General features: G+C 36.0%; 1 protein-coding gene and 1 long non-coding RNA gene across 2 annotated transcripts in view; one reads left to right on the top strand and one right to left on the bottom strand.

Annotated features, from left to right (window-relative positions):
• The window catches only part of LOC134477314 (uncharacterized), a 58,488-nt gene extending 41,172 nt beyond the window's left edge, over positions 1 to 17,316 (top strand). Inside the window, exons 2-3 of the long non-coding RNA XR_010049289.1 lie at positions 14,856 to 14,913; positions 17,124 to 17,316. This is a non-coding gene — a long non-coding RNA (uncharacterized LOC134477314). The remainder of the gene's footprint in view (positions 1 to 14,855; positions 14,914 to 17,123) is intronic.
• Positions 17,317 to 17,510: 194 nt separating this feature from the next.
• LOC100729592 (prothymosin alpha-like) lies at positions 17,511 to 17,849 on the bottom strand. The gene has a single exon (XM_003478957.1). It carries the CDS (start codon positions 17,847 to 17,849, stop codon positions 17,511 to 17,513), a length of 339 nt encoding a protein of 112 aa, XP_003479005.1.
• Between the last annotated feature and the right edge of the window lie 3,135 nt (positions 17,850 to 20,984).

The raw sequence follows: 20,984 nt of genomic DNA, 5'->3' as shown, positions 1-20,984 counted from the left end.
CTCCGTGTGCTATTTCAATACATGTATACAGCATGTGATGATCAGATAAGGGTAACTGGCATATCTATTCTCTCAGACACACATTTCTTGAAGTTGGAAACATTTGAAATTGTTTCTAGCAGCTATTTTGAAATATTCTGTCAATGATTGTCAATCATAGCTACCCTATTGTGCTATAGAACATTAGAACTCAGTGGTCCTATCCAGCTCCACCTTTGCAGCCATTAGCTATCTTCTTTCCATATCTGTTCCCCATATTCTTAACAGACTCTTGTGACTACTGTTGTAATCTCTACTTTGTAATCAGTTCTTTACCTTCTACAGATAAATGAGAACATGTAGTACTTACTTTATATAAAGAGGTAAGTTTAGCAAGAGCACAACGTAAAAAATTAAAGAGTGGCTCCTTTTCCTGAAGAAAACTCTAGCCAAAAATTAAGAGATAAGTTCTAGCTTCTTATCTGCCATTAATATGACGTAAGATTTGAGCAAATTATTTTAAATCTCTGGCCTCTACTTTTTGGATTGTAAAACAAAGTGGATAGATGAGATCATTCCAAAAGAAGTAAGTTTAAAGTTCAATGACAATTGTAATGGGAATATAGGTTCACTAAATAACAGAACTGATGTCATTATTCTGGGAAGTCATACAGAGGCTTTTTAAATGAAAAAAATTGAAAAGGAGATTGTAATGGCCCATGGCTTTAGTACCTTGATCAGGGTCTTACCAGACACACTAATCTTCTATCTAGTTTTCAGTGACTTTTAGAGGAAGGTGGGAAACAAGCTCTAAGGCCATATACCTCAGCATATCAGTCTCTTGCTTATTGTAATTTTTTTTTGTCAAGAGCCAAAGACAACAATCTGCCAAACACAAATAAAACTATTGAGTCAAAGTTTCAATGCGCAAGGGATTGTGGCAGGGCAAGTTTGTGGAGGAATCCAATAAACATCTAGATTACTTATTACATTTATTGATTGAAAATCAACTATGAAGCTCTAAAAAATTTAACATAAATGTACTTCATGAAGGCAGTTCTTTGGAATCTGGCTATACAAATTGGTGATGACAATTAAATGAAATGATTTTTAACTTATTTTTTTCTAATATAAAGTCACATAATTTAGATTGAGTTTTCTGGAGTGACTATATTATTTACTGCTTCAGGAAGTGGTTGCAAATTAAAAAATAGATTGTGTTTTTTTGGAAGAAATAAAGATTTGTAAGTGAAATGTAGATTAATTTCTCTTCTCAAGTTCAAAGACTCCAATCACAAAGTAATGATAAGCAAATGTATATTTGTGTGTTGAAATATCACATGTACCTCATAAAGTATGTAATATTGTTACATGTTAGTTAAACATTTAAAAATGTTAAGGATATTTAACAATTGTTAAGGTGCTTTACTTTGTACTCCATAAATACATACAAGAAAAATAACTAAATCTAAGTGTTTAAGTAATTTGTCCAAGATAAAAAACCTAGTCAATGGTAAAATATCTGTATCCATATCTACTAATGTCAAACATGCAGCATACCTTATTCCATATGATTCTAAGACTAGGAATAGAAAATAGGGACTTAATTGGGAAACAGAGATAAGATTATTAGATGCAGCCTCTTCAGTAATAAGCCTTTTCATTAATCTGAATCAGTAGAATTCTGGTGAGTATCAAAACTGTCAAGAAGATTCTGACGGCAATCTCCCTCCCCACTTTTCCCCATCACATCCTTATTTTTGACAAACAAGAACAAGAAATTTATAGAACTGTACACTTTCCAGAGCCAAGTTGACTGAGTTACAAAGCTGTGGCCCTAAAAATAGACTCTTTTAGAAGGAAACAAGTATATGCAGTCCTACAGAGTGCCTTGGTTGGTAACAGACAGAATCCTGACGTGACTTGCTACATAATTTGTGGGTCTCAGTGCACATAAAATTTGTAAAAGTGACTTATTTCAAGACAAAGATAAAAGATTGGGCCTTGTGTGAAGATGTATACACTGGATACTTTGAAGCTTGTCCTGGATCCTAAACTCGGAGATAATAATAAATTGTGTCTCTTAGTTTTTGAAGTTGATCCACGTTGAAGACATCTTGCTTTAAAAGAATGACGGCTTGCATTCATTAATAAGATCATAGAATGAAGGGTAAAGTTCACATTAAAGTTTTAAAATTGTAGTGTATATAACATTTGCATGCACAGACAAGCTCTAGGATGATCCAGACTGTAATTTTTTTGGTGGAACAATGACAAGAATGGTATAACAAAGACTATTTCCTTTAATCATTGAAAGAGAAGTAGAGTTCATAATGATCTCAACTATTCAGAAACTGCATATAATATTATGAACAAAAAAGGTAATAGGAATGTGAAAATACATTTTTGTGTACCAGTAACTTAAAATGTTTTTCATTTTCTCTCTTTCTGAGACCCTGGAGCTGTAAAAAAAAAAAAAAAAGTGGAAAAAAACCCAGCAATTTTCTTTTTGAAGAACTAGTAACTTGGCTTACATTTTAACAAACAGATTTTTAAAGAAATCTATTGCTTCACCAGGAGGTCAGTGGAAAAGGCACCATGTAACATGCAGTTTTTCTTAAAATTAATAGTTTGATGCACATATATATGAGTGACATGATGTTTTAAAGTAGAACAAGCATGTTGCTTATTTACATGTGTAGAATTTTTAACGTACTTGATAGATAATTGCTCTATGTTTCTTCTGAAATTTGCTTTTGAAAACTAGGTACATAGTTCTAAGTATCCCTGAAACAAAGACTGCTTTATCCTGGTAATTTTGTAAGTGAGTAAGGCAATATTACTTCCAGAAGATGTAGATGACTAACCTAGGATCCTCCAGTTACCCAAAAGTACTAACATTTTAGAGGAGACTTTAACTACAATATTTAAAAATTACAATAAACTATTAATGATACAATTCAATTTTATTGCAGACATAGTTTAAGAATCATTGCAACATTTGGCCTATGTTATATTTTAAAGAGCATTTGGTAGTTGCTCATAAAGTTAAACACACACTTATCATATGACCAAGCAATCACACTCTTAGGTATTTCCCAAGTGAATTAAAAACTTAGGAAAATCTACATGCAAATGTTTACAGAAGGCTTCTTCAGAATCACTAAAAACTGGAAGCAGTGAATATATCCTGTATCAGGGAAATGGATAATCATCTGTGATACATCCATTTCATGGTATAATATTCAGCAATATAAAGGAATAAACTAATTCATACAACATGATAGATTTTGGAATGAATTTTGCTACGTGAAAGAAGGTAGATCCAAAAGGCTGCATGTTGTGGCATTTCATTCATGCAGTGATCTGGAGAAGGCAAAACTACAGAAAATATAGAAACTACAGAATCTATAGAAAATAGATTCATGATTGTCAAGGGCTAGTGGAGTTGGGGAATAGGTGACTAAAAGGGGACGCACATGAAAAATTTGGGGATGAAAAATTTGGGTGGTAGAATTAGTCTATGTGGTATTGGGGGTTGGTATATGCATAAATAAATTTTAAAAAAGATCTACAGAACTGCACATCATATACTGTGATCTTTAATGTATGCAAAGTGAAAAAAAAAACAACCAGATTGTCAGAGATCCCATGATGGAATGCAGATAGTAGTAGATGAATCTGAGACAGATATAAAATATAACACCACAGAGTATAAGGTTAAAAGAGCTAACCTAAATAAGGTGGGAAATTAACCTTTGACTGGAAATTATATGGATAAGACCAGAAGTAAACACTGTATTCCAGTTGGTAAATTTGTTGCTCATGGGTGTGTATATGGTTTAACATTTCTGAAGCAGATTTGCATTTACACTGGGATTGAAGAGATAAGAAAGGCTGGTTGTTGTTGTGTTTATCACTTTTGAAGTGAGCTGTCTCAGGTGAGCAAGAGGCCAAGGTTACAAAGAACTCCATGGTATTAGAGCTGAGGAAATCAGTACAAATGTATGTATGCACAGATAATAAATACTCAAAGGGACTAACACAACAAAAAGTTTTAGATATGTAAGCACTCATGGATATCTGTCTCTGTCTCTCTTTACCTATATCTATATATATGTCTAAATTGATGATCTAGCTCTGTCTATTGAGAAAAGTTTAAAAGCAGTGATGCTCCAAGAGACAAATACTTAGTATGTTGACCTTATTTTCTAAATACAATTTTCCAATACATGAAACCAGAGATCTTTGGAGAAATGACTGGTTCTAGGATTGGGCAAGGACAATACAAAATGAGCCTAGAGCACATTTTAGTATGAAAAGTAAGGATGTTGTCAAAATAATCACAGGATGTGGCATTACTAGGAGGCAAACTAAAGGAATGGCTAGTAGGTGAAACTGAATAATTTGGGCAACAAAATAAATAATTTACTGCAGGATTTTAATATGAACTATTATATGTAGGGGCTGGTCAAACCCCTGCTAGTGAGCCAGCAGTGGCCATGCGTCCTGAAAAGAGAACCAAGAAGCCAACCCCTTCCTGTGAGCCAGAGGCAGCCATGCATACCCGGAATAGAGAACCAGGAACAAGTTAACCCCTTCCTGTGAGCCGGCTGCGGTTGTGGGCCAGGTCAACCCTTCCTGTGAACCAGCTGATGTGCTGGCGGAGAGATAAGAAGTGCTGAGCTGCCCTTCCCCCAAGTAATCGGCTCATCAGAGAAACAAAGGCTGAGGTGAGAGCCACTGATGTAAAATTACAATTTAATGCCCATATTGTTTGATTGATTTCGTAGGCCTAAAATAGGTTGTCTATTTAGAGCATCTATTTAGAGGAGAATATGCAATGTAACTGGCGATTTCCTTCTGAAGGTGGTAGCCACTGTTAATTTCCCATTATCTTATTTTAAAGTCCCGTATCATTTTCATTGTTTTGTTTTGTTTGATTTTATTATATGATGGCATGGGCAATTATTTTGAAGATAACAAGATATATTATGGTAGCCATTGTTTATTTCCAATTCTTTTTTTTCAAAGTCCTCTGTAACATTCATCATTTTGTTTTGATTGGTTTTATTCTGTTCTGTTTTGTTTGATTTTATTATATCTGATGGCATGAGCAGCTGTTCTGAAGATAACACGTTATGTTATGGTAGCCATTGCTGATTTCCTATTCCCTTGTTTTGAAGTCTTGTATCATTTTCATTATTTTGTTTCAGTTGGCTTTATCATGTTTTATTTTATTTGGTTTTAGGCTCTTTAAAATAAAATAAAAAAGAAATATTACATATAGTAAACATATTTATATTGGTAGGCATGAATGAATGTATAAAAAGTCAATGAACAAGAAGAAACAATCTTCCTGACAGAAGAGTTCCAACTTATTTATGTAGATACTTCTTTTTAAATTTTCTTTATTTTTTTAAAATTTTATTTAAAGAGAAAAAGAAAAAAAAAGGGTACAAATAATACAGAATTTCAAAAAAATAAACTAAGAAATCACTAGTTAATAGATTACATATTGCCATCTTAGAGATAGTTGTTCAAGTTACAAAATTTAAGCATAAGAAGTGGAAACTCAAACAGTGAGACTGCAAACAGTTCTGTTCAATGATCCAACAAAAACTCAGTAATATGGTTATTTATCTTATACACTTAAATACACATGCAATTGTATCCTTTAAAGCACTTTCTTTTCCTCTCTTTTTTATAAGAACAATTACACATTTTGCATTTTATTACTCCCACAGTTCTTATTACTTTTTTTAAAAGAGAATAAAACCAAATGTGACATAACAAACAGAGTGAGTCAAATCAAAATAATGGACATAGTACATGATTTAAAAACAGAATACAAGGTGATCAACAATGGTTACTATAATGCCTCTTGCTATCTTAAAAAGAATTGCTTATATCATCAGTTATAATAAAATTGAACAAAACAGTACAGAACAAAACCAATAAAACTGAAACATTGGATACATTGCAGGACTTCAAAAGAAGATAATAGTCAAACCAGAATGGGCATCATAGTGAATCTTATTGCCTTTAAAGTAGTTGCCTATACCCTCAAACTTGATACTATCAATCAAACAGAATAGAGTAAAATCAGTCAAAACAAGATGGTGAGAGCAATACAGAGCTTCAAATCAAGTTAATAGGAAATCAAAATGGTTACTATAAAATATCCTGCTTTTTTTAAAATTTATTTTTTCCCTTAGTTAAAAAAATTTAAAAAATAATTAAAAAAAGAAGATTGAAATAAAGAGGCCATAACAACACAATCGCACAGGTCAGAACATAACAATTTAAGCAACATAGTGTTTCATCACAAGATAACCCGACATAAAAGTAGTTACCAGAGTGTCTCTTTCCTTGAAATATTTGAGTATAACTTCAAATACTATAGCATAAAACATATCAAGACAATGTAAAACCATTCAAGAGAATGACAGTATTACAGGGTATTTAGAACCAACTAACAGAAAACAAACAATGGTTTCTACATTATCTCCTGGTCTATAAAAGTTTTTGTTTGTACCATCACATATAATAAAATCCAGTAAGATACAACATGTTAAGACTGATGGAGACAGGAGAAAAAAAGCTTGATGGGACTTAAAAACAAGATGATATTAAATCAGCACAAGCTATTATGATGTCTTGTTTTCTTCAAAATAGCTGTTCATACCATCACAGACAATAAAATCAAACAACCCAGAATAAAACCATTCCAATTAATGAATGAAAACATTATAAGCCTTCAAAGCAATATAATGGGGAATCATTATGTATTGTTATCATTTGGATGTATTGTTATCATTTCTTACACTAGGGAAACTATTCGATATTTATACATGTGGGTTTGATTTATTTCAATTATGAGCATGGTCTCAAGCTGCGCCCATTTATTTATAAATATCACAATGTGATCATTCTTTATAGCTGAGTAGTACTCCATTGTATAAAAATACCACAACTTTTTAATCCATTCCTCAGTTGATGGACAATTAGTTTGTTTCCGAGATCTGGCTATTACAAATTGTGCTGCTATAAACATGGGTGCACATATATCACTGTGGTATGATGCTTTTAGTTCTTCTGGGAATATGCCTAGATGTGGAATAGCTGGGTCAAATGGGACTTCCAATCCCAGCTTTTTGAGAAATCTCCAGACTAACTTCCACAATGGTTGCACCAGTTTACACTCCCACCAATAGTGCAGGAGAGTTCCTTTTTCCCCACAGCCTCTTTAGCATTTGTTGTTGGTGGTTTTCTTGATCCTGGCCATTCTTTCAGGAGTGAGATGGAATCTTAGTGTGGTTTTAATTTGCATTTCTCTAATGAGTAATGATGATGAACATTTTTTCATGTATTTATTTGCCATTTGCATTTTTTCATCTGAGAATTGTGTATTCATCTCAGATGCCTATTTTGGATTGGATCTTTGAATTTTGGGAGTCTGATTTTTTTAAAATTCTTCATATATTTTAGATAGAAGTCCTTTGTCTGAGGGACAGTTCACTAAGATTTTTTCCCAGTTTGTGGGTTTTCTTTTCACTATGCTGGAGATTTCTTTTGACATGCAGAAACTTTTTAATAAGACGTGATCTGAGTTATTGATTCTGGGAAGTATTTCCCATGTGATTTGATCCTTGTTTATGAATTCTCTACCTACCCCTATGTCTTCCAAGGTTTTTACCCAATTTGTCTTCCAATAGATTTAGCGTTTTGTTTTAACATTCAGACCTTTGATCCATTTAGATTTTAATTTAGTACATGGTGATAGGCATGGGTCTAGTTTTAGTTTTCAGCATATGGAGAGCCAGTTTTTCCAACACCATTTATTAAACAGACTGTCATTCTTCCAGTGAACATATTTAGCCTCTTTATCAAAGAGAAGGTGGTTGAGTGTGTTGGTAGTTGTGGTTGTATCTTCTAACCTATTCCATTGATCTTCAGCTCTGTTTTGATTCCAGTACCATGTTGATTTTACTACAGTTGCTTTGTAGTATAACATCAAGTCAGGGATTGTGATGCCTCCTGCCTTGCCTTTGCTGCTTAGAATTGTCTTTGCCATTCTAGTTCTCTTCTGGTTCCAGATGAATTTTAGGAGTGATTTCTCTAGATCTATGAGGTATGTGGATGGTATTTTTATTGAGATTGCATTGAATCTGTATAACAGTTTTGGGAGAATGGTCATTTTCACAATATTTATTCTTCCTATCCATGAGCAAGGGATGTCTTTCCACTTTCTGAGATCCTCTTCAATTTCTATTTTCAGTTTATTATAATTTTCCTTGTGTAGGTCTTTCAATTCTTTCATGAGAGTAATTCCTAAATATTTCATTTTTTTGGTTGCTAGTGTGAAGGGTGTGGCTTTTCTTATTTCTCTCTCTATGATCTTGTTGTTAGTGTATAGGAATGCTATTGATTTTTGAGTATTGATTTTGTATCCAGCTACATTGCTGAATTTATTTATTATATCTAAGAGTCTTTCAATGGAGTTTTGGGGGTCTTCTATGTAGAGTATCATATCATCTGCAAACAATGATAATTTAACTTCTTCTCTTCCTATCTTTAACCTTTTTATTTCTCTCTCGTTGTCATGGTTTATGTCTGTGTCCCACAGGCCTCATGAGTTTGAATTGTGCATTTGTTATTCGTTTATTGTCTAGTGCTTGAATTGATGGTGTCAGTGCTCCAACCACATAGGGGTGGAGCCAGGATGTGATGTAATGGCAGGAAGCAGGTGTGTCTTGCTCTTTGCTGGTTCCTGTTTTGCTGTTTGCGGCTGCCATATAAGGCAGCCCAGCCACGTCCGCCTGCCTTGGAGCCAACTGAGTGTGGACTGAAACCTCCAAAAACTGCAAGAAATAAACCTTTCCTTTCCCAACTTGGGTTTCAGGTATTTTGTAACTAAAACACTTGCCTAACTGCTTTGGCCAGTATTTCCAGTACTATATTAAATAGGAGTGGTGATAAGGGACACTCTTGTCTTGTGCCTGATTTTAAAGTAAAGGCCTTCCATTTTTGGCCGTTTAGTACGATACTGGTTGTTGGTTTGTCATAGATGGCCTTTATTATATTGAGGTAAAGACCATCTATTCCAATTTTCTGTAAGGTTCTTATCATAGATGAATGTAGGGCCTTACCAAAAGCTTTTTTGCATCTATAGAAATGATCATGTGATTCTTACTTTTGGCTTTATTGATATGGTGGATTGCATTTATTGATTTACGTATATTGAACCATCCCTGCATGCCTGGGATGAATCCCACTTGGTCATGGTGTATAATCTTATTGATGATTTGCTGCATTTTATTTGCCAATATTTTATTGAGGATTTTTGCATCTGTGTTCATTAGGAAGAGTAGTCTGTAGTTCTCTTTTTTAGTTAGGTCTTTCTCTAGTTTTGGTACTAGAGTAATACTTGCCTCCAGGAATGACTTAGGAAGGATTGCTTCCTTTTCAATTTCATTGAAGAGTTTGAAGGGTGTCGGCATTAAGTCTTCTTTGTACTTCTTGTAGAATTCTGCAGTGAATCTGTCTGGGCCTGGGCTCTTCTTTGTAGGTAAGGACTTAATTATATTTTCAATTTCATTAATAGAATTTGGGTTATTCAGCAGTTTTACATCTTTTTGACCTAGCTTTGGTACTTCATATGTTTCTAGGAATCATGGTGGTCGGGCAGGCTGGTTCAAGACATGCTGAGCTGGTCCAGTGCAACAGGAAGCCGCGAAGTTCCCTGTGCAGGGCCAAGAGGATCCCAAACTAGCTGGGCTCGGGGGATGGTGCGAGGACACTCACCCCAGGTCGCCCAGCCTCTGGAACAGATAGGGCTGGCAGAACTCCAGAACTCCAGAGTCTGCCTGTGTAGATACTTCTTATTTCCCTTTGAAATATGATTAGATTCAGTGGTTCACTTCTGAAGACTAGAAAGGTGAATGTGAAAACAACTTTATGTTGAAATCCTGATGAGTTCTACCTTAACCTTGTAACCAGAGCTAACTTCACCAGTGATGTCATATGAATGTCATGTCCCTATGTGTGATCTACCTGGTGGCATTGTTTCCTAAAACCTATAACCCCAAGCCAATCATGAGAAAAATCATCAGGCAAACCAAAAAGAATTCTGAGGATACTATGAAATATGCAGTGAGTACTCCTTTAAACTCTTTAAACTCCTTTAAACTGCGAATAACAAGAAAAGACTGAGAATTTTTCACAGGCCAGGAACACCAAGGTGATATGATAACTAAAAACAATGTATTCTGAATTAGGTGCTGGAAAATAATAGAAATTAGAAAAATAATACTAATAGAAAAGTGAATTGAAATTAACCCATTTATGCTGAAGATTGAAATTATTGAATTTTTGCATGAAAGTTATGTGTGCTACCTAGAAAAACTTAAGGATTAAGAATTTGAAGAAAACACATTTCATTCATTATGTTCCATTTTTTCAGGACATTCCAAAAATGGGTCACTAGGCATTGAAAGGCTAAAAATGGTATAGAGTTTACTTCACAACAATGTACCAATGTTGGGTTATTGTTTTTGCCAAGTATAACATGAAATTGTAAAATGATAGTGTTAGATGAAATGAAAACTGTGAAGGATAATTGAGAACTCTATGCTACCTTTATAACTTTTCTGTAAATCTTTTTTTTTTTTTGGTGATTCTGGGGATCGAACTCACGACCTCACACTTGCCAGGCAGGTGCCTATGCTGCTGAGCTAAATCCCCAGCCCCTCTGTAAATCTTAAAAACCAATAAGTTTATTTACAAAACAGTTCTGATGTTAAAATCTTCATTACTTAATTCACTCAACAAATAGCTATGGAAAACTTACAACCATATATCTAGTCATTGTTTAATAATGATCAACAAGTCAGGTGCTAGTCCTAGCTTCCCAGAGCCTACAGGTTTGTGTAGATAAAGCTAGTAGGAAGGGACTAAGCATGTGGCAGAGTGGTAGACCCCATAGGATACAACACCCCCAAAACAAAAGCAAAAACATCCTGCAAAAAATAATAGAGAAGTTTAAAACAATTTTGACAAGTGCTTTGCAAAGGGGCCAAAATTAAAACATCCCCCTCTCCTGATTTTGCAGCATAGCAAGCATATTAGTACATAGATAAACTCTATTGAATGTTTTTTCATATTAAATAATTCCTAAATGCTGAGCTATTGCTGGGTTTTTATTAAAGGAATTTGAAGATACTCTTTAGTTTATTATACTTTGTTTACCAAGTAGAAAGTGAAGGAATTTTTCTTCTTTCCTGTAAAAAAAGGAGTTAAAGTACAAACCTTTAAAATATCTTTCAGTTGTTAACAGTCAATGAGCTTTGTGAAATATGTTAAAACAGTAATAGAAGATTTACTTATTGATATATAAACACATATATCATGTTTTCCTCATTCATCAAGACTATTTCTTCAGTTTGTTTCAGGTAGAAAAGTATATTCTAAAGGAAGAAGATATTCTCATAGGATAAAAGAAAAAACATATATTGTTGAAGGCAGACAGTGTCTCTCAAAAGAATGACTTTATAAGATGGGAGAGCCCTGAAATGCAACCCCCTAAGTCACAAACACTGTTGCTTGGGAGGTCTGCACAGCCTACTTTAGCTCTCAAGAACCTCAGGAATGGATCCCTTAAAAGGAAATATATTTGCGCAGGTACAGTTTCTCACCGCAAAGAAATTCATTTCACTTTGAAAGAAGTTCTAGGATTAAAAGTAGAGACTGATTTGGAATGCTGGACCGTAGATATCCTGGGTCTCTCTTCACCTGAGAAGGATTTATAGTCTACAGCTGCATGTGGAGGTGGCTTTTTTGAGGAACTCGAACTTCTGTGCACTTCAACTGAAGAAGTTGGACCCGAAAAAATGAAACATTGTGACTGACCGCAACATCTGCTCCAAATGTTACAGGGAGTATGGAGGCAGAGGCTGGAGTCTAAAGCAAGAACAGAATGTTACAGAGTAGAAACTCATGAGAATGCACTGGGGAAGTGGGGAGAAAACAGCTTCTTCTCCCCATTTCCTCAAAGGGAAAGAGATAATAAAAAAGGAGTTACTGATGAAATAAGAACAAAAACGGAAAATAAAATCCAAACTCAGTGCAGCCCAAACCAAACAAAAATGCTTTTGAAAAACTGATACCACTGTTTAAAGAAACAAATTACCTCATTGTTTGGTTTTATGAGCCTCCTATTTTACCTTCCTAATACCAGTTTCTCTCTCTTCAGTTTGTTCTGCAAATTATTTTCTGAATAATTTTCTCAGTCTATGTTAGTGATAATACAACATTTATGAACAAAAACATGCAGTGACTGGTCATTGTCCCAGGAAGAGAATACAAACATTTCAATTTTGGTTCTTTAGGTAATTAGCTGATTATATGACTTTCCTGGACATTGTTTTATTTACCCATAAAATAATATTGATACATAAGAATTTATAAATTATCTCACAGCCTAGGGAAGATGATAAGTAATTTCTTAAATGGTTCAGATCTAGCATTTTACTGTACCAGTCAATCGTCTATCATTTTTATATTTTCTTTCTATCCATCATCAATTTCCAGCAGTAGTTGTTAGTACTTAGATTAGATATAAATATGGAATGTGAATTATTCCAGTTTCCAGTGCTTCTGTGGTTAATCTATACTAGTGGTTTGATTTTAGTTATCTTGACTGGAATATGCTACATGCATAAATCTCATGCACAAAGGAAAAGCCTCCATACTTTTACTATTTTTTAAAAGTCAATCTGGCAATTTTAAGATATTAGAATGTTTTTAATGCCTGCTGAATATTTTCAGGTGATCTAGTAAATAATTTATCTAATTTCGTACTCCTCCAAAATCTCTTGAGCAGATTCCTAATAACACACGCTTCTACTGTGTTTAACTGCAAAACGATTAGTTTTTCATGAGGTTTTTGCTTCCTCTGTTTACCACTAGCTTCAACATCCTTCTATTGATGTAAAATATGTGGAAACATCCTTTTTTTTTCTTTTTAATTTGATTCTGGAAGCCCTGGTAGAACAGTTAAGGAGATTCCTTAACGGAGTATGGGAAAGTCTTCTCTTTCAGTTTTGGTGGTACACACATTAAGTTGTTTCCTCTGTGGAGCCGGGAATTCACAAATAGGAACCTGTTGGAACTATGAACATTCCTGTCCTTCCTGTCTCTAAATTTCCTTGGAAAACTTTTTACATTACATAACTTTTACTGAGATGAGTGTGGACTCAATGTTTTCTGAGAACGTTTGTTAATGCTGAACTAAAAACAACCTACAAGCACTATTAATCCAATAACGTAAAAATCACTGCTTACAGAAATGGTGTCATCCCAGGGGAGACGGTTAACTGCTACATCAAACTGTCACTGAAAAAAGGGTATCAATATTCAATGAGTACCTACTATGTGCCAGGCATAGTGTATGGTATTTTATACTTTTTTCATATTTCATTTTATTTAATTCTCAGTGGAGTCATTTGGATAGGTAATTTTTTTCCCCAATCCAAATTATTAATGACATATAGATTGAGATTTAGGGAATTTTAATAACACATTCAATGCTATTATCTCCACTAAATTGTAAAACTTAGTTTTAAAACACTCGTGGGATGCAAAAGTCTATTTTCACTATATCACACTGTCTTCTTGCATTTTTATATTTTTTGAGTCTGGTTTCCTGGCTTATCGTACTAGCTCAGTAATCTTGATCTGTTTCAAAAGGATGAATGGACTAAAGAATGACTAATTGTAAAGTATGCTTACATTTACAGAGAACCTATAATTATTGAAAGCCATGTCTTTTATAGTTATCTTGTCAGATTTTTTTCTTTAAACAAACTGAGGCTAATATGTGCAGCTATCTGTGCCTTCTCTAATAGCTCAATTGATGGCGAGCACATGGCTTTGTAAGTACTTCCTCTCCTGATTCCCTCATTCTTTTCTGCTAGCTTCTTTGAAACTTAGATTTATGAGAATAGAAAGGCCAGATTGCTATCTTACTGAATTTAAAATAAGAATATGTAAATATCTTTTAAAAAATAAGAATATGTAAGACACAATGAGTAAAATGTTAAAGCTCTATAAAGAGCATCTCTGGATTTTATATAGGTTATATAGTCCTGCTTCAGAAGTGTAGATTTGTAGGCAATAAAGTGAAGAAAAAGTAGCGTTTATAATTATATATGTATGTGCAAGGCTGCAGCTTCACACCTAAATAAATATGTCAAAATGCTGCCTTCAGGGTCATCTGCAGATGAAGAGTTCCTATGGCAATTTCATTCCAGTGTAAGAATGATTTTTTCCTGTATCCACTGCTTCTTTAAAAATAAAAATATGTTCCTTCTATACTCAGAAGAATGCAATGCGTTTCATCCGTATTTTTAAAAGATACATTCTTTTCTAAAGCAGTTCTGCTGGGATGCGAGGGTGAGCCTGTTCTCAAAAGGAAACAGTTTTGTTTGTAAGGGAATTCAGCTTAAAAATGGAAGCAAGGCATTTGTCTCTCTGATGCTATGGCAACCAGAGGGAAAATGCAGAGTCCAACAATGGTATAAAAATGTGCCTCGAGAGTGGGAAAGAAGGAGGCAACCTTGGACTTCTTTTTTCCCCACTTCCGCTAGAACAGAAGGTTGCATTGTGTTTTTCTAGCTGACTTCATCGCTTTCCAGCCAGGCTGCTCGGATAGGAAAAGAGCAAACAGTAAAAATAACAAACTTTTCCTTATGATGTTTTGGGAGAAAAATCTTGGTTTCTTTTGTTTAGTTTCTGTGTTTTGCCCTCCTGTTGACATGTTCAACTTTTCTCATGTTCAGTGTGAAGTTTCTCAGTGTGCTGTATTTCCTTCTCAGGATTCCTTTTGGCTTGTCCTCCTTGAAGTTGCAGGCTTGGCTTGATCTCTTTTCTTTGGTAAGTTTCCTCCACATCTATAGAAGAACTCCTTCTACAAACCCTCTTTCTCACACTTCAAACCCTGTGATGTTTCTTGAGGTCTCCAACAGTTCATCTATCTGAAATCTATTTCTTTTGAAGTTTTTGAAACCTAATTTTATTCTTTCGGTAAATCAAATTCCCCTGAGTCACTGAAGATTGCTAAGAGTCTTCATTTTCAAATACAGTACTCTGATAATAAAGGTTGCCAAGATCTTCTTCCTTACTCTTCAGGTAAGTAGGGGTGCTGTCAAGTGTTCCGCAGTGGTTTGTATCATAGTCGTACCCTTTATAGGACAGCAACTTCAACACTGCATGGATTGTTAGCTTTGTGGCTAGATTTTACTTGAAGAGTCTGCAGTTTGGACCTACAAATTTTGGTCAAATTAGAAGCCATCAGCATACTGAGCAAGTGACCCTAGTTTTATACCTCACACCAGTGTGAGCAATTCCCAGTGGAACCTTGTGGTTGGGCATTTTTTCTAATTCAAATGATTAGAGATAAGGGTAAAAATATTATTTTAAAATGTAAACAATGTATTATTTTAAATTAATACAGTACAAAGAAAAGAAATTGAGGTGGAAGGCCTTTAGAATAACTAGAAAAGTAATTTTAAAGAAATACTGGTCTTCAGTTTGGTAGTCTGCCTTCAGTGGAAGTCCTGTGTGGCAGTGGGAGGCTCTCTGGTGTTAGGAGCTTCTAACTGATCTGAGAGGCTAGTCATTCCAGAAAACGGATGCCATAGTATCGTTCCTAAGAGCATGACCCAGCCAAGAAGCATGGAGATTTTGTAGTCATGAAAAAGATAAATATAGAAGATTGGAGGGCTCATCTCAATTCATGTTTTTTTCCCAGAGCATCCATCAGCAAATGTTGCCTTAAATAAAATGTAATAATTCTAGCTGTGGGTCAAAACAGATGGTTTCAATATTGAGATTCCATTTCGCTCCAGAAAGAATGGTTATCATCAAGAAATCAACTAATAACAAATGCTGGCTGTGGGGGAAAAGGAATCCTTCTCCCCTGCTGGTGAGAGTACAGACTGGTGCAACCACTGTGGAAATCAGTGTGGAGATTCCTAAAAAACTAGGATTGGAGGTTCCATTTAACCCAATTATTCTCCTTCTGGGTATCTTCCTAGAATTAAAAACATCATACCACAGTGATTTATGTGCACCTATGTTTATAGCCCCAGAATTTTAACAGCTGAAACAAATACCCCCATCAACCTAGGAGTGGATAAAGACAGTGTGGTCTTTTTATGCAATGGAGTACTATTTAGCCATAAAGAAGATAAACTTGAGACTTTTATGGGTAACGAGATACAATTTGAGACATATTCATAAGTGAAATAAATCAGGCTCACATGTGTAACATCGTATTGTTTCCCTGGTGTGAGAAACTCAAAGAGTAAATAAGGTCTAAAATGTGCAATACATGTTGCAAAATGAGAAGAAATTATTTAAAAGGAAAAAGGAACTAGGATGGGGGAAAAGGAAAATGAAGGAAGATAAAAATGAGAAAAAGTGCAAGTAGTTATATTATTAGTAATGTCTTAGTTCCTAGAAAAGGAAGTTAATATTGATTGGGGAATTTTTTATGCCCAGATTGTATATGCTGAGAAACAACTTTAAAGATAACAGTATGCAATATGTTAACTATTATTATTTTATTATTTTAAAATGGAAAAATAAAAACAATGATACATAATTTCAAAACAATAATAAATTAACAATGGTTAATGTATTGCATATTGGTATCTTCAAAGTAGTTGTTTAGATCACAAGATATGGGCATGAAAAAATAATGTAAGCACAAACCATTTTAAAATTAAATTAAATTATTTATTTTTATTTTTTTAGAACACCTCAGCAAAATAAAATTCTGGTTTGTTGTTGGACAACACTGTTTCACACATACATCAAACAGGCCAAAACAGAAAAAAAAAAAAAAAAAAAATCAAAGTAAAACAAAACAACCAAAAAACCAAAAAACCAACAGCAACTTCATAGATTAAAAAAAAAAAAAGGAAAAAAAGAAATCTTTTCTCGTTGGCCTTTTTAACCATCTCATGCAAACCAATTACTCATAGTACGGCTAAGTACATACACAAAAAAAGTTACTGGAATGCTCAGAATAAGATTGTTTTGTTTTTGCTTTTTAAACAAGGTTTTCTTTCTCCTTTGAGGTTGTAGTGAACACGGTCACACTGGTCACACCACTGGAAGGAGGACAGAGAAGGCTGCGAAGGCCGGTTGGGTCATCCTCATCATCAAAACCGGCTGACCCCAACAATATGTACAAAAATATAAAGTGTAAATAAAAACAAACAAATATTCCTTTCTAAAGTACTTTTAAGAAAAAAAGCAGGGCCTTGGAAGTTGTGGTTGTTTTTTCCTCCCTGTTGCAAATTCTCCTGGAGGGCTCCCCGGGTGGTGCAGAGTGGTGTCCTCGGCAGGGGTCGCTGTCCGTGGAGGGCGGGGTGGGGGCGGGGTGGAGGGGGGGCGGGGGCGGGCCTCTCCCAAGTGAAGGTGACCAGGTTTAGAGCCTAGATGGGAAGTGGAGACTGAATAGGTCACGGTGGCCTTTTTATAATTTTTCCTGTTTGCTGTCTAGTCATCCTGCCAATCTTCTGCTTCTTGGTGTCCACCTGGTCATCCTTATTATCTTCAGCTTCCCGGTTGCTCGTAGCTGCCTCTGCCTCCTCCTCCTCCTCTTCATCTCTGTTCTCCTCCTCCTCCCTGGCTTCCTCCTCCTCCTCCTCTACCTCATTGCAGGCCCTCATTTGCCATTCTCCTCGCTCCTGTTCCCGTTGACGGGTGTCGCGCCCATTCTCCGCCTCCTCCACCATCTTCAGGTCCTCGGTGGTGATCTGGGAGCTGGTGTCCAAGCCACGTCTGACCTGGTGAGACATCCTGGTGGATCAGTGCACTGAGTGAGCAGGAAAGCGAGAGTTGGGGGGGCTCTGGCAAGGGAGCTGGTCAGGGAACAGTGCAAAGATGGCTTTTTCAGTAGCCAATGGGGTTCTTTTTGATAGAACTGTGGGGGAAGGAGGAGGAGGACTGGCGTTTGGATGAAAAGATAAAAAGTATGAAATATAAATGACCTTTATTTTGAGAATGCGGGAGAGACACCCCTGACCCCTGGGGCTCGCCATCTCCAGCCCTTGTCCGAGATCTCTCCGTGGAATACACGGAGTGAGGCACAGAAGTAGCCTAGGTTTGGGGTGGAACCTAAGGGGGCATTAGGGATGCACAGGTAGCCCACTGGTCTTTGTTTGGCACCACAGGTAGATTCCTAGGGGAGGGGAAGATAGGAGCTCCTTGGCTTTACCGGCTACAGTGTCCTGTCTGGGCCAAAACCCTTTCCCTTGTTATTTTTTAAAGGGAATAAAACAGAACAATACAATGAAACAAAACAGTGAGAGCTGATAGTGGATTTTAAAAATAAGACAGTAGGGAATCTACCATAGCTGTTATGTTGTATGTTGTTATCCTCTAAGTAGTTGCTCAGAATACTGGCTTTAGGGTTGCAAAGTCAATCAAACAATACAAGCTTTAGGTTGCTTGTTTACTTCAGTTGCTATAATCTCAGCCTGTATTCCTGCAAGTCAGCCTATTGTTTATGAAAGAGCTGGGGGAGAGTTCTCTCCATCCTGGTTCTCCTCCCAGCCTGTCTGGCCTCCATTGGTTCATAGGAGAACCAATGGATGTTTCTTCTCAAATCATTCTTTTGGATGAACTAACAGAGTAGTAGTATGATTATCTTTCTTGCATATTTTCTTTCTTTTCTCCTTTCCCCTATCCCAATTGTTCTTTCATTTAGAGTAGTTTCTTATCTTTTGACTTTCACAGTATCTATTGTACATTTTGGATCTTATTTAGTCTTTCAGTTTTTTACACTAGGGAAACAATATGAAGTTTGCACATATAAATCTGATTTATTTCACTTATGAATATGGTCTCAAATTTGTACCCTGTTACCTATAAAATCCTGGAGTTTATTTTCCTTTATAGCTGAGTGGTACTCCATTGTACAAAAATTCCATGTTTTTTTTATCCATTCTACAGTTGGAGGGCATTTGGGTTGTTTCCAAGATTAACTATTAGAAATTAAGCTGTTGCAAGCATGGGTGCACATGTATCACTGTGGTATGGTGTTTTCAGTTCTTCTAGGAAAATACCCAGAAAGGGAATAGTTGGATTGAATGGAGCCTCCAATCCTAGTTTTTAAAATTTTTTAAATTATTTTTTTATTTTAAAGAGAATAAAACCAAACAAATTAAGACAGAATAAAGCCAATAAAAACAAAATGATGAAAGTGAGAACTTCAAAACAAGATAAAAGGAAGTCAACAATGGCTACCATAACATATCTTGTTATTTTCAAAATAGCTGCCCGTGCCACCAGGCACAATAAAATCAAACAAAACAAAATGTAATAAAACCAAACCAAGCAAAACAATGAAAATGATACAGGACTTCAAAACAATATAGTGGGAAATTAGCAATGGCTACCACTTCCCCTTTTAGATGCTTCCTCCCCTTTCACTTTCACATTATCTACTGTACATTTTGGATCCCACTAACTCCTTCAGTTTTTATACTAGGGAGACAGCATGATGTTCATCCATGTGAGTCCGAATCATTTCATGCCTGCGTATGATCACAAATTGCATTCACTTACCTACAAGAGTCTCGCGATTATCTTTCTTTATAACTGAGCAGCTTTCCATTGTATCAAAATACCATGTCTTTCACATCCATTCTGCAGTTGATGGGTAAGTTACCCTGCTTTTTTCTGGGTCCCTGCTGAATGTAGGATCATTTTTTCTCCTCTGCTCCTCAGTCCATTAATTTTATTTAAGGCAAATATGTTTCTTGTATACAGTATATTGATGGATGCTCTTTCCCATTCCACTCTGCCTGTGTTTCTTTTTATTGGTGAATTGAGGTAATTTACACTAGTAGTTATTACTGACATGCGCTGGCTCATCTCTGTCACGCTACCTTTTTACTGCTGGCCTCCAGCTTTTCCCTTCCATTCAGTTACCTGCTCAGGTTGGTGCTCTCTCTCTGCTGCTGTCATGGTCATCTTTATCTCTCTCTAGAATATCCTCCAGCACTTTTTTAGAGTTGGTTTTGTGGTCATGAATTCCTTCAGTTGTTCTTTATGTTTCCATCTTTTTCTAAGTTCATCTATTTTGTTTGTGTCTTCTTGATTGTCTTTGATTTTAAGCATCATTTCTTTTTGCACCTGAGAGATCATTTTTCACTTGTTTTTTTCACTTCCATTGTTATAATTTCAGAAAATTCCAGTGTTTGCCTTCCAACTTCATCCATCTCACTGAGTTCCAGGCCTGTCCCGGGTGCCCAGAGGTCTGGGGCTGCACCACGCCTCTGTGTCTTGCCATTCTCAACCTTCTCTTTTTTCTTATTTTGTCTTCTATGTTGATGCCCACAAGCCTCCCATGATATGCAGCTCTGCCACTAGCACTGAGACCTCTCTCATGGAGGAAAGGAGATGTCCATTCCTCAGGGATGTCCTCCAGATGGAGTTGGCTCTTTATAGCTATCCTAAGAACCTATCTTCTGGTTTACAGTTCTGTGATAGTGTCAGTGTTACAACCCAGAGATGTGCTGGGTATGGAGCTGATCTTGGCCTCTGGATGTATGGGCTGCGACTGATGTTCTGTGGGTGGAGTTCTGCAGAGTCTAACTGCTGTCTCCTCACTGCTGCTTCAGATACTTACACATTTCTGGTCTCGCTGATTACTTTGCCCTCCAAAGGTGCGTGTGTGTGTGTGTGTGTGTGTGTGTGCGCGCGCGCGCGCGTGCAGGGCTATTGTTCTGGGTCGTCTTGTTTCTGTTTGTCTTACACTCTGCTATTGGTGGGGAGGGTAATGGAAGAGGCCGGGAGTGTAAACTCTAATTTCCACAGTGGTTGCACCAGCCTACACACCCACCAGTACTGGTGAAGGTTCCTTTTCTTCCACAGCCCCATTAGCATTTGTTACTGGTTGATTTCTTGATGATAACTATTCTTTCTGG

Source organism: Cavia porcellus, unplaced genomic scaffold (assembly GCF_034190915.1).
Source record: "Cavia porcellus strain 051 isolate PalLab524CR breed Dunkin Hartley unplaced genomic scaffold, mCavPor4.1 scaffold_1, whole genome shotgun sequence".
Taxonomy (NCBI): domain Eukaryota; kingdom Metazoa; phylum Chordata; class Mammalia; order Rodentia; family Caviidae; genus Cavia; species Cavia porcellus.
This window is presented reverse-complemented; position numbering and strand designations above follow the sequence as displayed.